This window comes from Danio aesculapii, chromosome 20 (assembly GCF_903798145.1).
Source record: "Danio aesculapii chromosome 20, fDanAes4.1, whole genome shotgun sequence".
Lineage (NCBI taxonomy): Eukaryota > Metazoa > Chordata > Actinopteri > Cypriniformes > Danionidae > Danio > Danio aesculapii.
The window spans coordinates 7,968,433-7,984,160 of record NC_079454.1 but is presented as its reverse complement, the minus strand read 5'-3'; the positions used below and the strand labels follow the sequence as shown (position 1 = coordinate 7,984,160).

The 15,728-nt window shown below is 35.6% G+C and overlaps 1 protein-coding gene across 1 annotated transcript; it reads right to left on the bottom strand.

Moving 5' to 3' along the window:
- Window positions 1-12,450: 12,450 nt before the first annotated feature.
- kcns3b (potassium voltage-gated channel, delayed-rectifier, subfamily S, member 3b) lies at window positions 12,451-13,724 on the bottom strand. Its single transcript, XM_056480686.1, is given in 2 exon segments — window positions 12,451-12,794; window positions 12,797-13,724. Coding segments are annotated over 2 exon segments (1,272 nt in total).
- Window positions 13,725-15,728: the final 2,004 nt, after the last annotated feature.

Genomic DNA, 15,728 nt, shown 5'->3' with positions numbered 1-15,728 from the left:
TCTTGATGACAAAATGTGTCATATTTGTAACGTATCTAGTATCCACGATCCATTTTATTTAGACAAATGTCAGATTTTTAAATTTTTTTTTTACTTAAGGAACATCATGTAACATTTTACAACCAAATATATATGCATCCCAGGGGGTATGTATAAACAAAATACAAATATACAAAATGTACATATGTAATAATTAAATAAATATTTTATAGAGTTTGCTAATTTTTAAAGCCCTTCCAGCTTTCTTGTTTAAAGAGTGTCTGATATGGGCAAATGCAAGCATATTTCAGTCCCTAATACCCAAAAATAAGGTTTCTTATTAGTAAATGTACATTTATGAATGTAAAATTTAGTTAACAAATTAATTAAATCGCATAATTTATCACCTCACATCTCCATTAACATCTCCCATGTCCAATAACAGAAAAGATTGGTTCATCAGTTGATGGTGGTACATTTTCTGAGCACCTGCTGTCTGCGTTGCAATCCATGCGAGCACAGTTTTCACCATTATTCATTTTAATTTGTCAGACAAAATGGCGGATGGTGATGGGGGCACAGAATATCATCCTTATGATTGGATCAGACTGTTGTCGGAGTATCAATTATACACACTCCTGTTATTCCAGTCCCCTGAGAACTTTATTCATCTTCAGAACACAAATTAAGATATTTTTGATGAAATCCAAGAGCTCTTTGATCCACTATGAACCTCAAAAGTCATAAAATTTGTCAAAGCCAAGAAAGATGCCAAGGACATCCTCAAAACATTTAATGGTCAATCATAATTTTCTGAAGCTAGAATAATAAAAATAAAGACTTTATTCAACAGCTTCTGCTCTTCAGTGACAGTCCAGTGCACAGGTTCACATAGGCTTTAAAAGTTTCATAACCCTTCTGGATCAGAGAGCGCCTTGGATTTCATCCAAAATATCTTAATTTGTGTTTTGAAGATGAACAAATCTCTTTAGGGGGTTGCAATGACATGAGGGTGAGTAATTAATGTCAACTATTATTTTTGTGTGTGAACTAACCCTATAATGGCCACCATTTTGTCTCAAGTTTCTGAATTCAACATTCTATTTTGTCCTTTTTACACAGTATGGGTCACCATACAGCAGCCAAAACATAGTAAATGATGAAACTTTTTATTTTAGGGTGAACTATCCTTTTAAGAAACATAATATTGTTAAAGTGAGATATATTGAGTGTGTAATGCTGTGCTTTTACATGCTGCAGTGGTTCAGTATTGCGGTCTCAGTTCCTGTCTCAATGTTTTGAAAGCACCACATACAAGGAGAAAAATAATTCAGCATAACTTTGCAGTTAGTCCAATTAGTTTGGGACGAAGTTATCTAAATATCACAGCGAGCGTAACTCACCCATGCCAAATGGAAAGACATGCTACCAACTGCTGCTAAAAACTTACACGGAGGTACAGTTATCACCTTGCACATTTTATATATGTATAACAGCTGAAATATGATATCCCGCAGGATAGGTGTCTTCGTCAACAATTTACAGCTTTTATTATAACTATTGAAATATCTAGGTCCCTTCCAGCCCTGTTTTAAAATATATTCTTATGGAAAAACACTAGTTGTGGCATAGATGTATCGCTGCTTGTGTAAATGTAAATAGTTGTAGAGTGCCATCACTTGACACATGTTCTTTTCTTAGAATATTATCAGAGATCTAGCAGATATTGGTGATTATAAAAGGTGGAAACATCCATAGGTGCCTTATAATCAGTGTTGGAGATTTTAAATGATTTGCATGAGATGTACAGCTTGTGCAGAGGAAACATCGCTTATGGTCAAAGACTGGCGAAACCCTGCAGTATTGTTTCTTTAATGCATTTCAGATCATTTAGGGGCTCAAAGATGTTTAAACAGATGCATGATTGGTGGATCATTGTCCAGCAGATGACATTTTGATGAGATTAGTTTTTTGCATAGGACATAATTTTCATCTCTTGGATTATTGTGTGCCAATTTGGGTACTGTATTTGATCAGGACTGTGTGATAGTGATGTGTTTTATAGGCTATATACTGTATATGTTGGGAGATTATTGACTAGGGGTTTTATAGTTGTATATTATAGATGTCTAAAGGTGCGGTTACATTAATTTTCAGATCAGAGTAGATAAAATACTGCATTCAACATTTGAAAAGGTTCCTACACTTCACTGCATTTTCCAGCTCAAAATCAACAGCAGTGGCAATAAAACATCAATATTTATTTCATTTCACACAAATTATTGTTCGGTTTCTAGTGCAGTCCTACATTTCAATTTATTTTACATCAATGTATCATCAGGAGCCTTAGCTATTATTTTGATTTGTTTGTATTATTATTTTTTACTTTAAAAGAGTAAGTAGCCATTGATACAGTGACTGAGGGAGCTCAAATGCGCTTCAAGTACACTACCTGACAAAACTCTTGTTGCCTATGCAAGTTTTAGCAACATCAAATAATAACTTGACTTCTAGTTGATCATTCAGGATCAGAAGTGGCTTACATGAAAGGCAAAGCCCTCCAGATTACACTTGACTGCATCCATACATCTCTGCAATGACTCAAATAACTGATCTGGTCATCTGGAATGGCAAAGAAAGCCATCTTTCAGGACTCCCAGAGTTCATAAAGATTCTTTGCATTCATCTTCAATGCCTCGTCCTTCGTTTCACCCCAGACTTGCTCAATAATGTTCACATCTGGTGATTGGGCTAGCCAATCCTGGAGCACCTTGACCTTCTTTGCTTTCAGGAATTTTGATGTGGAAGTATGAGAAGGAGCGCTATCCTGCTGAAAAATGTGTCCTCTCCTGTGGTTTTCTAATGTAATGGGCAGCACAAATGTCTTGATACCTCAGGCTGCTGATGTTACCATCTACTCTGCAGATCTCTCGTACGCCCCCATACTGAATGTAACCCCAAACCATGATTTTTCCTTCACCAAACTTGACTGATTTCTATGAGAATCTTGGGTCCATGCGGGTTCCAATAAGTCTTCCGCAGTATTTGTGATGATTGGGATGCAGTTCAACAGATGATTCATCGGAAAAAAAATCTACCTTCTACCACTTTTGCAAATGATCAACTAGAAGTCAAGTTATTATTTGTTGCTCTTATCAACGACAAGACTTTTGTCAGGTATATAAAAAAATACACATGAAAATATAAAGACTAACAAACTGAGAAAAAAATTTCATTAATTTAACAAGACATCCACACACAAATTGTGATGAATCGCAGAATTAACGTTACATTAAAAGTTATTTTGTTGCTACTGTATGTTAGCAAGGGTTAGTCTCAGAACAAATGTAAGATAGTAGAGATTAGCTGTGGTCTAGCTTTTTTATTATTATTTTTTTTTTTTTGCTCTCTCAGCCACCGTACTTTGTACTTTATTTTTAATAATAATAAAAAAAACAACAACCAGTAACCAGGTTTTTGTTAAACATCTGCTTTAATGTTCTGCTGAAGAAAAAAATGCCTGCAACTTGAATGGTAGAGTAAACTGACATTAAATTGTAAATTTTGGGTGAACCATCCCTTTCACACTACTTTTTACACAAACCTTAATAGTGTTTTTTTTTTTTTTTCTGGAGTCCCCTGGAGTTGTAAAAATGACAATAGTTTATATAATTTCCCTTTTATAGGCTTGATTATTCTGTAGTTGCATTGAGCACTAATAAAAAGTTGTTAAATAAAAATTTTATTATCTGATATGGCTATGAACTATGCTCTCATTCCGGCATAATAATAATAATAATAATATACTATTAATAATTAATAATAATTAAGGGACTTTGCTGCCGCAGAAGTAATATTAGGCAGTGGCTGAAAACTGGCTAACTTCCATCTATACAACAAATCTGGCCACCTGCGTGCTCAAATAGGAAAATTAGCTCTTATTGCTGTCATTTTTTAATCAGATGCTAATGGTCTAATCTGATTCAATGATTTATGCTAAGCTAAGCTAAAAGTAGGGAGTTGTAAAATTAGCCTCTTTTGAAAAAAAGTGGAGTGTTCCTTGAATGGCTTTTTTGTGCATTAGTTTAAACAATATAGCATCACCCTTTCAGCACTAATCAAAAATATATACATATATATCTGCAAACTGCTGCAATATTAGGTTAAACTAATTGTACTGTTAGCATCACACACTGGACATTTCACTTTGAAAGTGGTTCAAAACGTGTAAGAACCAATAACTTTTTTACATAAATATCACCACAGGCATGCTTTTCTAATGCCTGGGCAATTTACATGTATAAATTTGCATCATTTGTAATTTATTATATGCCAAATCCTGTTGCCCATTATCATTGGAGTGACTGAAGTGCAGTTAGTGTGACCGCATCTTAAGACCGAGGAAAGAATTAAATGCAAGTAAGGTACAGTATGTTTTGATCTAAATATGTCCTCTGTTATGACGGACACATGAGGGCTTCACATATTTCATCTCTGCAAAACACAACACACAGTGTTAGACTAGATGCCAGTGTCCACCTCTCACGTGCTTACACACTTTACCAGACTTGCCAGAATGTGCAATAGTGTATAAATACTTGGCAGGCACATGGTGACATTACCTCTTAGTGTGTGGTATTAATGGCAGGACATTACTAGTGCTAGTAACTTCTCTCTACTAGTACTTTGTCTCTCTGCGATCAGTTCAAGGCAAACAGAGTTATTTGTCATGCCTTTCTACTATGCAGCAGCTGTGGTCTAACTTTCTGAATTTCAGAATGCAGAGGTGCTTATTCACCGATACTATGTTTTACCCATTTTTGTGAATATATTTTACTGAGGAATGAGAAATTAAGCACTGCAACCCTGTTGAAAAGACTGTTAGAGCTGGTATAATGCTGGTCTAACTGGTGGACCAGCAAAGCTTTGCTGTTCACTAGCAAAACAAACACTTGTCAAAAATTTGTATCTGTCTAGTGAAGCTGGCTGACTTAAGCCCCATTCAGACAACTTAATATCAGTTCAATTTTGGCCCAATTTGACATGTTGTGGTGATTTGTAAACATCTGCACATCCGGATGCAAGAATCCAGTTTTAGTCTGTATTGTGCATCAAAGTGGATGACATCCAAAGCTACATCTGGGACATTTAACAATGTCCAACAAGAAATGCTAGCATGTCAAATTATTAAAACTGACAAATAGGGATACCTACTACCAAGTCTTGGCAAGGCAAATGAACTTTCACTTTTTTTGCCTGGGGAACACACCTACTGACTGGTAGGCTATACAAAGAATAAAAATAAAAATGTATCTTACCTAATGTAGAAGAATCCTTTTTTAATTCACTGAAGATCAAAAGTGTCAAATTTAGAGTCCTCCTCACTAAGAAACAACGAATATCCATTTAGTTTATTTAGCATATCTCTGCAGATTAAAGCAGGAACAGAATGAGATAGTGGATTCCATTCACAGGCAATACTGGTGAGTAACAAGAATAAAACTGTTTAAATTGTATTTACAGTTTGTATGCAGCAGCTATATCTACATTGTATCTAAGTTATATATCTAAACATCTAAATTGTCATGTCATATACTTATAAACTACACCATATAGTATTTTTTTTTTAAATATAGTAAATCATAAATAATGTTAATAAAAAATCTGATTTAACTTGAATGAAAAACTACAGATAGCTAGGGGAGACTACAACTCCATCAAAGAACAGAAATATATGAGAATAACGATATATTTTCATTTAATTTCTTCTCTGAATGTCTACGTTATGGATGTAACCCATATTTCCTGAAAGAAGGAACAGATACATAATGTTATGAAGACATATTGGGATTCTGATTAGGAGACCAATCATTCAGAAATGGGCCAATGAAAATTGATGAGTGGAATCTGCATTTGATGCCAAACCTTTCAGAACAGCTGTGGATCCCACATACTACCCATAGTGGGAAAATTGTGGCAACACACATATGGGCTGACCCTATTGGGGAAATCATTACATAATGACCCAAAAGGACAAAAGTTTTGTTGAGGAAGAAACAGGATTACAAAGAGGGGAACCTTTCAGAGGAGAAAAGTATACAGTACATGTTAGTTCATAGGGAACCACATATAAAGCACCAGTGATCGACTGGGAATACCAAACAAGTACTGGCCCAAAGGTCAGATTCCTACATGGAGTATGATGTTGGGGCAATGAAGGAACTTTCTAGGGTTCGTCATCTGGTGAACATACTAGCAGAGCAGTTCTAAGTGCATGGGAGAGGGAGAAATGATGAAGCAAGCATGACACCAAGCCTGTTTCTGTCATATTTTTTGCTGTTGTTTTGGAGTTGAAAAGAAACTGGCTCCACTCAAATCAAACTCAGTTTCTGGGGGGCCACAGCTCTGCACAGTTTAGTTTCAGAACTTATTAAACAACCCTGATAGAACTAATTGAGTCCTTAATTCTTGTTAGAAACCTACAGGTAAGTGTGTTGGACCAGGGTTGGACCTAAACTGTGCAGGGATGCGGCCCTCCAGTTTGACACCCCTGCTGTAGAACCTGAGAAAAGAGATGTTCTGCACAGGGGCAAGCTTGGTTGAGGGTCCTTCTATATGCCCACCTCCTGTAGAGAGGCAAGGGCTCCATCCACAACCTTTCTTGAAGACCCGCAGAGACTCGGAGAACCCGAAATGGAGGGCCTTATACTGGTACACCCAATCCTTGAAAGCAAACTGAGGAAACAATCTGTGTCAAGGTGAGGTTGAGACATGGAAGTATGGATGTATTTATGAATGCCTTTCTGAATGAGCCATCCTGTGAAGGGATGTGCAGATCCAGTAATGATCATATCCACCGCTGTTTTGGGTACAATAAAATACAGACTGTAAAACCTACACTTAATCTCATTGCATGCTTCTTGCCATGTCCAATTCCCACTTTACATCATTTCTGTTGGCCTGGTTCATTGAGAGGAGGTGTATTCACCTTCAGCCCAATCACCACAGCTGACTGGGAAATCATGGTGATCAAATCCCACTCAAGATCAGCATTCACAGGCAGCCCAGATGGATGATGCATCATCAGAGGATGGCAGCTAGCCCTCCAAGCCAGAAACAGACATCTGTTCCTTCATGTCATCGAAAGAGAGTGCATCCGTGTTTGGGGGATACTGTGGGTGAATGAGAGATCTGTGGAGGTTTACCCGACAGAACAGCTCCAACTATAATCACCAGATCATCTGGAGTCCTTACTGAGGTGGCTCTATCTGTGGAGGGCTTTTTGGGAAGTAGCAGAGGGGCTCACACATGAAGTACAAGCATTGATCTTAGCGTGGCCATAGACATGCCGTCGCAATGTGAACATGAGCTAAACGTGAGAACCATCCTAAAATGCTGGATGTCCGAACATGTAATGCAGTGCTTATTACAATCCTCTGGATGTAAAAAAACACCACACAGCCATGCTAGTAAGCAAGAAGTTCCCGGATGACTTACTTCTGGTGAGATGCTGAAGTGCGCATCCAGTGGATGCTATGCTTGGCCATGATGCCACACAAGAGAATTCAAGAATGGGAGAAGCGACACAACTGACATGGGTAGGTCATGTGATAAAGGTCAAATGTAGTAGGTGATTTCGGACACCGCCAGTGATTAGACAGATTCAGCATTATGTTCCGCTACTATTTCAAATATGGTGCTCAAAATAGTTTCTTCATATTATTTTGAGTCTGAGCCCCTGACATAAGCAGTTCTTTTAGCCCAGAAATGTTTTGGTGCCAGAACCACTTTTCTGGTTCTGAGCTGGTGCTTTGAGAGTCAAAACCATCTCCGAACAAGCACTGGAACTGCCTTGGTGGAAAAGGGGTAAAAGGGGTCCAATGCAAAAAAATCTGAATGCAAAAGTGGTCTTGTATGTAGATTCCACTCGCTGAATATTCATTGGTCCATTTAAAAATAGTGATAGGTCTCCTGACTGAAATCCTAATAGGTCATCACAACATAGCCCATAGTGACCGACAGAAATGTGCAGCCTTATCAGAGAATAAAGGAAAATTTTGTAAGTGATAAAGATTATGACAGAGACACACTATTAGCATTTCATTATAAATATATCTTCCTTATGAAAACTCCTGAGATGGCACCGACATAGGTAAACCACATACAGATGCAGTTGATTTTCTTCAGATTTCACCAATCATTACTATCCACATTTCATTTGGCTTTAAAGTGCTGGATGTCTATGTTTATATAATGTCACTGTCATATGGACTTTCGTCTTCAGACTGAAATAAATTACATGTAAGGGTTTAGCACTCCATAATGGTCCTCTACTATTATTATTTTTTTTTTTTTGAAGGTGCTCTATATGTCATCACCAATACTGGTATATTGCAACAGCCCTAATAATGATATTTCATTATGTAAATGTTACAACAATGACAACTGGCCTGGAAGTAAAGTGTAGTCTGACTTGTTTCTTATAGAAATTAGATCAACATCTGATACTATCATAACAAAGGGGGCTATCATAACATCCTAAAAATATTGCATAGTTGGAACTTGGCATAATTTAAGTCTACTTAAAATGGACTTTAGATTTGGATCTATCTGATTTGGCTCAACCAGGCTCAAATTCAAAGAGATAAAGATATTAAATGAAGGGTCATATAAAACACAACATGCTGGTGACCAGCAGCACTGCTCTTTTCAACATGGTCGCAGTTTTATTCACCACTTCCCCATTTAGGATATTTATTGCATATAAAAGCATTTGTGAACAGATACTGTATATACAGTGAAGTTGCCACTTTCAGCTTCATTGATGTACTGCAGGGAAGCCCTTTAACAGGTTTGGTTAGTTTTCGATTCTCCTCTTTGAGGGTCAGTTTCTCCACAATGCAAAGACGGCTATTGTTCTATGAACAATACTGTTATTTCTTTTACTGAAAAATGTGAACATTATAAACAGCTGTTAAAAAAAAAACATTGAGACATTCAAGAGGTTAAACCTGGTGCTTTTGTTATAGAGGTGTGTTGGATTCATATAGACACTGATTGGTTTACCAGGACAATCAACATGCTTTCACACAGAGTGCATATACTGTAGGCCTCACTGTCTGCGCTCTAAATATCTAAAGGAATACTACACTTTTTTGAAAATAGGCTTTTTTTACTTTCCTAGAGTTTAACAGTTGGGTTTAACCATTTTTAATCCACTCTGCCAAATTTAGCGAGAGCATTGTTAGCTTACCTTAGCATAGAATCGGATTAGACATTAGCATCTCACACAAAAATGACCAAGGAGTTTAATTTTCCTATTTAAAGCTGGACACTTCTATTGTTACGTTGTGTAGGCTTTGGTCATTTTTGAGTGTGCTGCTAATAGTCTCATCCGGTTATGCTAAGCTAAGTTAAAAGTGCTCTCACCAGAGATCAGCTGAATGGAATGTGAAACTCACATTTTTAACACTAGGGGAGTTATAAAATGAGCTTATTTCAAAAAAAAGTGGAGTGTTCTTTAAGATATTCAATTGCGTAAAAGTAGAGAATTAAAAATAAAATCATATCCTACATCAGTTGTTTTCTTCCCTTTTCATTTGCCAGTCATCTGTCCTATTCAAGGCTTCTCTGTGAAAGGCGGTGCGGATTCAGTACAGATGTTTCGCTGCCTGTTCAGCAATAACCTGAAGGGTTACATTAAATGATCGCAGGCACAATTCGGCATCCTCACTTTGGTGACTAGAATTATTCTTGCTCTGAATAATGGCAGGATGTCGAGGTCTGTCTGTGGTGCTCTGTTGACTTTTCTGAGCTTGAGGTGGGATTTCAGGCAGTTTTGCTGTGTTTTCACAGTTTTTTATTCTCAAAGGTTTACTATAACCCCAGTATGAAAATACTTTGGTTTAAGTTTTTCATGACTTTTTGACTAGTTTTGTTTTTTCCAGCACATCTGATGTATGTTGTTTGAATAAGTGAGACCTTTCATAAATGGGCTATAACAGTGGTTTGGCTTCAAACTTGTTTTGAATCATTAAATATATCAATAATGAGGATGAATCTAATGCCAAATATACGTTATTTATTTAAAAAGAAATACATATATTGATAAACGAATATATGCCTAATTTAAATAGTTTTTTTTTTTTTTTTGCTCTAATCCATGTTTATTTGAACTTTGTCAAGATTATTTTATAAAGCTATGACAGCATGCGGGATCGTAAAAAAATGAATGTATGATTTGATGTTTCATTGCTGTTGATTGTTTTGGCATTTTACAAATAGTTTGGTATTTGTACAATTCATTTGCTTTTTTATTTCTAATTTATTAAATCATATTCATATCTCTAAATATGAAATGTTGGGTTTTTTGCAGACGAGGATTCTACAAAAAGTTTGGTCCTACTCTGCTTTAGTTTTGCTTCAGTATTTTGCCTAATTTCAGATCTGATCAATCTGCCTCTTTGAATAAATGAATATTAAGTATGATCATTTGTTGTACATAGAACTACTATTAAACTTTTTTGAAGAAAAGAAAGAATGCTGTGCTGCTCGTTTTCATTGTTGTAAATATGTCATCATTTGAGTAAAACATTAAATATTGTTTTAATATTCTAGTTTAGAAGAAACTAATCACTTAGAAATATGATAATCATTCATTCAATTATTCATTTTCTTTTTGGCTTAGTCCCTTTTATTAATCTGGGGTCGCCACAACCACCAACCACCAACTTATCCAGCATATGTTTATGATATGTTTTTGTTTATGAAACACCAACTTATCCAGCATAAGCGGAGGCCCTTCCTGCTGCAACCAATCACTGGGAAAAATATGATAATCCATTATCATTATTATTTAACATTTATTTAATATTTTTAAATCCTTTTTTATTTGGAAAATATGTAGATTTTTGTTTCTGCTCATTACAGTACAGTATGCAGTATTTTTATTCATATACACTACCAGTCAAAAGTTTGGGGTCAGTAAGATTTTTAAATGTTTTAAAATAAGCTTCTCCTGCTCACCAGGGCTGCATTTATTTTATCAAAAATACAGTACAAATTGTAAAATTGTGAAATGTTATTGCACTATAAAATAACTGTTCAAAAGTAGTTCATTTCATTTTATCATTTAATTTAATCATTTAGTCACGTGATCCTTCAGAAATCACTCTAATAGTAATTATTATTTTTATCATTAATGGTAAAAGTAATAAAAGCAGTAACGACTGGAGTAACAATTTCATTTGAAACTACAAATAATGAGAAAGCAGTTATTTAAAATTTTTATAAATATTGAACAGTTAAAAAAAAAAAATTATAATGGTGCCTTTATAAACAGAATAATTTTCTTAAAAAAAAAAGAAAAACATGAAAAAAACTGACCCCAAACTTTGACCAATAGTGTATATTAGCCAAATTTTGGATTTTTAATATAAATAATCTTTAAATATTTTTTTGTTTTGTTTTTCATTATGTTGTAAATATTATTACATTACATTATATTTCTATACAGTTTTTATTTGTTTATTTATCATAATAATTTTTTTTAACCTTGTATTTTTTGTCTTTCTCTAGACTCCTACGTCCAAATACAAACAATGAGTATGTTTACATGGACACAATAATCAATTTTTAATACAATTAAGACAAGACTCTGATTAAGAGTCTACCATGTAAACAGTCATTTTTGATTACCTTGATCCGACTAAAGTCACAATCGAGGTAAACAGAAATCGAATTAAGACTTGGAGTATGCTGATTTTAGTAGCATTATTGAAGTGCTGTACAGACATGTAAACACCTTAAACTATTACCGTCATGTAGGATTTTCACTGCATTTTGTGACAGGATAGTCTATACACACACGGCTGTTTGACACTATTCTCTGCACCTACCGAGCCAGTGAAGGACCACAGACACCTGCATCGCAAAATGGGGAGGTTTTTTTTCTCCCTTTCGGTGTGCGATATCAGATTCCATTAAAATAACACTCTTCCAGCAGTTCATACTCACATCCAATATCTCATTTGTTAAGGGGGCATGCATGAAATGTTCCTGAATGAAAGTGAAGTTGCCAAACTGCAGTTAAAGTTGACAAATTAAACATGAAACACCCGAAATTACATTAAACTCCAGAGTAAATGTGGATAGCTCGGGGACGCAATGAAGTTAATCGATTATGTGCTATAACATATAAAACGGGACATGAAAGGAAAATTCAAAAAGCAACTTATGTAAACAACTTAATCATATTATTGTCTTATTCGGATTAAGGCAAATAATTAGATTACTGAGGTCCATGTAAACATAGCCATTGTCAGATTACTTTATTATTATTATTATTATTATTATTATTAAGAAAAATAAATGTCAAAATGTCTTCCCTTCAACATATACCACAAAACTATTTCTGTGAAGATTGAAAAAGCAAGCCACCATTTGAAACCACAGTGAATGGTTACCATTTCCCTATGCTTTAGCTTCAGAAAGGCACTTCCTATTCTTCTCAAAATACTTGGAAAAATTGTTCATGATGATGGTGATAGGTAACGAAATCACGAGTAGCCCGCAGAGAATACAAAGTGTGGCTACAATCCTCCCAGCCACCGTCAGTGGATAAACATCTCCATAACCCACCGTCGTCATGGAAATAATGCCCCACCACCAGCAAACGGGAATGGAGGACAGTTTGGATGAAGCTTCATCCTTCTCCGTGTAGTAGATAAAAGTCGAGAAGAAGGAGATCCCGACGGTAATGAAAAGAACAAGCAGACCCACCTCACACTGGCAGTTCATCAGCGTCTCCCCAAAGCTCTCATTCCCTCAGAATGTCTCGCTAGCTTTAGGACCCTGAAGGCCCTCATCAGCCGCAGAACCTGAACCACCTTTCCCATGTTCACCAGGCTCTGGTTTTCCTCCTTGTCTTCTTCATCCAAACCTTCAATGGCTAACGTAATGTAGAAAGGCAAGATGGAAGCAACGTCGATCATATTCAGAGGGTTTCCCAAAAACCTCAACGGCCGAGGCGCAGCGACAACCCTCAAGAGGAATTCAACTGAAAAGAAGACAATACAGAAGAGCTCCACAGAGTCCAGGACTGAATGCTCACCATCTGTCTGGTATCTGAATTCAGGCAAGCTGTGGACACACATCGCCACAATGGAGATCAAAATCACCATGACAGAAACCGCAGCAACACCTCGGGAACCTCTGGAGTGCTGAGGAACTTCAAGAGTTTCCCACATCAGCTTTCGAACAGCTGAACACCACATGCCTTCAGATTTCCACAAATCCTCACTCGTGACCGAAATCTCTCCAGATGATGCATTTTTACTGGACTGTCCACTTGAATTCAACTCACGTTCGTCTTTACGCTCAAGGAACCATTCCAGACAACAGGCGTCCAGATCCAGCTCACAGAGACCCCAGTATTCGATCTCCTGGCTGAAGCAGAACACACACAGTTCCTCCAGAGCGTGGAAGTGCCCGGTGCGGTAGAAGTTCAAGACGCAGTGGAAGACTTGAGGGCTCCTGTCGAAGTAGTATTCTCGATCTGTCGGGTTGTAGTCATCACAGAGCTCCAAGATGGCAGCATCGCTGCGGCACTGGATTAGCTGAGCCACACGAGTGTGGGGGAAGCGGAGGAGAATGCAGCGCTCCACCTTGTGGTGGATGCCTCCAATGTTCAGGTTTACAAGATCTTCCTCCGTGCCTTGATGGTGGAGAACTTGGCCGTACATCATGGTAGTGCGTGTTCATCAAATCTGGAGGTCTTGCCTCGGATGTTCTTGCATTTTGCCCTAAAACAGTAGAAATCTGGAGGTTAACTACAGTATATGAGTATCTTGGTGAATCAATTAGTTGATAAACTTTACGACAATTACTGAAGTGCTGCGTGATGAATCGAAATGAAATCACAACTGCTATTAAGCAAAAGCTGCAATGGATGTGCACGTCACAAAAGAAGATATTTTAAAGAATTGGTGACCAGTAGCCACTGACATTCATAGAGAGGCTATGGAAGTTGGTGGCTACCAGATTCCAACATTCTTCAAACTATCTTCTTTTGTGTTCAAGAGGAAAGGGAAATTAAAACTGGCTTAGAACAAGTGGGGTTATTTAACTTTTTTGTACCCAAAACTGTAAGTTTTGTTATAATTTACTGACTTATTCTAAACCATTTTTTTCTTCTGTTCAGCACATAAGATGATATTTTGAATAATGTTGGAAACCTGTAACCACTGACTTTTATAATATTTGTTTTTCCTGTATGGAAGTCAAGGGTTACAGGTTTCCAACATTCTTCAATATATTTTCTTTTTGTGCTCAACATAACAAAAAAAAAAAACTTAAAAGTTAAACTGGATTTGAACAAAAAGTGAGTACTGTATGATGGAAAAATGTTCATTTTGGGGTGAACCATCCCTTTAGTATAAATAAGTAAAGGCACCTTTTAAATAATTTGCTTGTGGCTTTTCAGTAGGTAAACCAAAGCCGAAATAATTAATGAAGAATGTAAACAAATTACATACAAAAAAGACAAAAATAAATAAATGAAGTATAAAAGACACTATAAATTCTGAAAAACGGAACAAATCAATGCAATGATCTGAAAAATCTGTTTATTATATAGAATATAAAATAACTTATGCTTATTTACATTCAAGGGTTATAAAGGGTTATATCATATAACTATGAAAATGATATTAATGTTATTATTTGCTAAAAAGAAATAACATTAATTTGCCTTATAGATGAAATTACTCTTATATATAGTGTTCAGCATATATAAGTACCCCCTCACAATTCTATCTTTCAAATTCATATTTGTAATAGGAAGCTAAACAATATTATATTTGCGCATTCATTAGATTAGTCAGTACTGAAGCCAAATCTGGCTTCAGTACTAAACAAATTAACTTATGATGAGGGTCAAAAAACTAGTCCACCTAAATGTATATGTTATAGAACAATATTAAATACAAGAGGAAAAATCAAGAGAAGCAAAAAAATGTAGTTGAAATTTTGTAAATTGTATTTTTTTTTTTTGCAATATTTAGCTTTAATTTAATTGTATTATCTTTCAATTTCCAAAGATGTTTGGTGACTAAAATATTATTTTAATAAATATATCTGTTTAAAAAATCAGTTTTGTTTAAATGTACCAAAATACATTGCCTATATTCACTGAGAAATGGATAAAAATATGTTTTCAAAATGGGGCATACTCAATTATGCTGATCACTGTATAGAAGTACATGCAAATTACAACTATTATCATTATAGTTACTATTTGGATTTCACATATAATTTGTGATATAGGCCTGAGTACCATATACTGTATATTTCAACATATGCAAAAAAATCCCTTTACATTTTTGTGCAACCATTGGAATATACGTATATAAAAACAAATACATAATAAAGCCATTTTAACAAATATATAATATATTTGAACATAAATACATATTTGTAAATCCAATAGTTAAAAACACGTAAATGCCATCTGTGAAATATATGTTGACATTTTATATGTGTGAAACCCTAATATGAATTTGTATTTCATAAAGGTAAATTGTAATACTTCTATATGGGACTACGAGTCAAACTTATTATTGAGAAGCAGCCTAAATGAATATGTATACTTACAAAAATATCCCCATTATCTTATTACTCATAACTATAATAAATTATCAAACTGAACTGTCAAAAAGTGAGACTTGTGCATATAAGATCAAAAGATCACA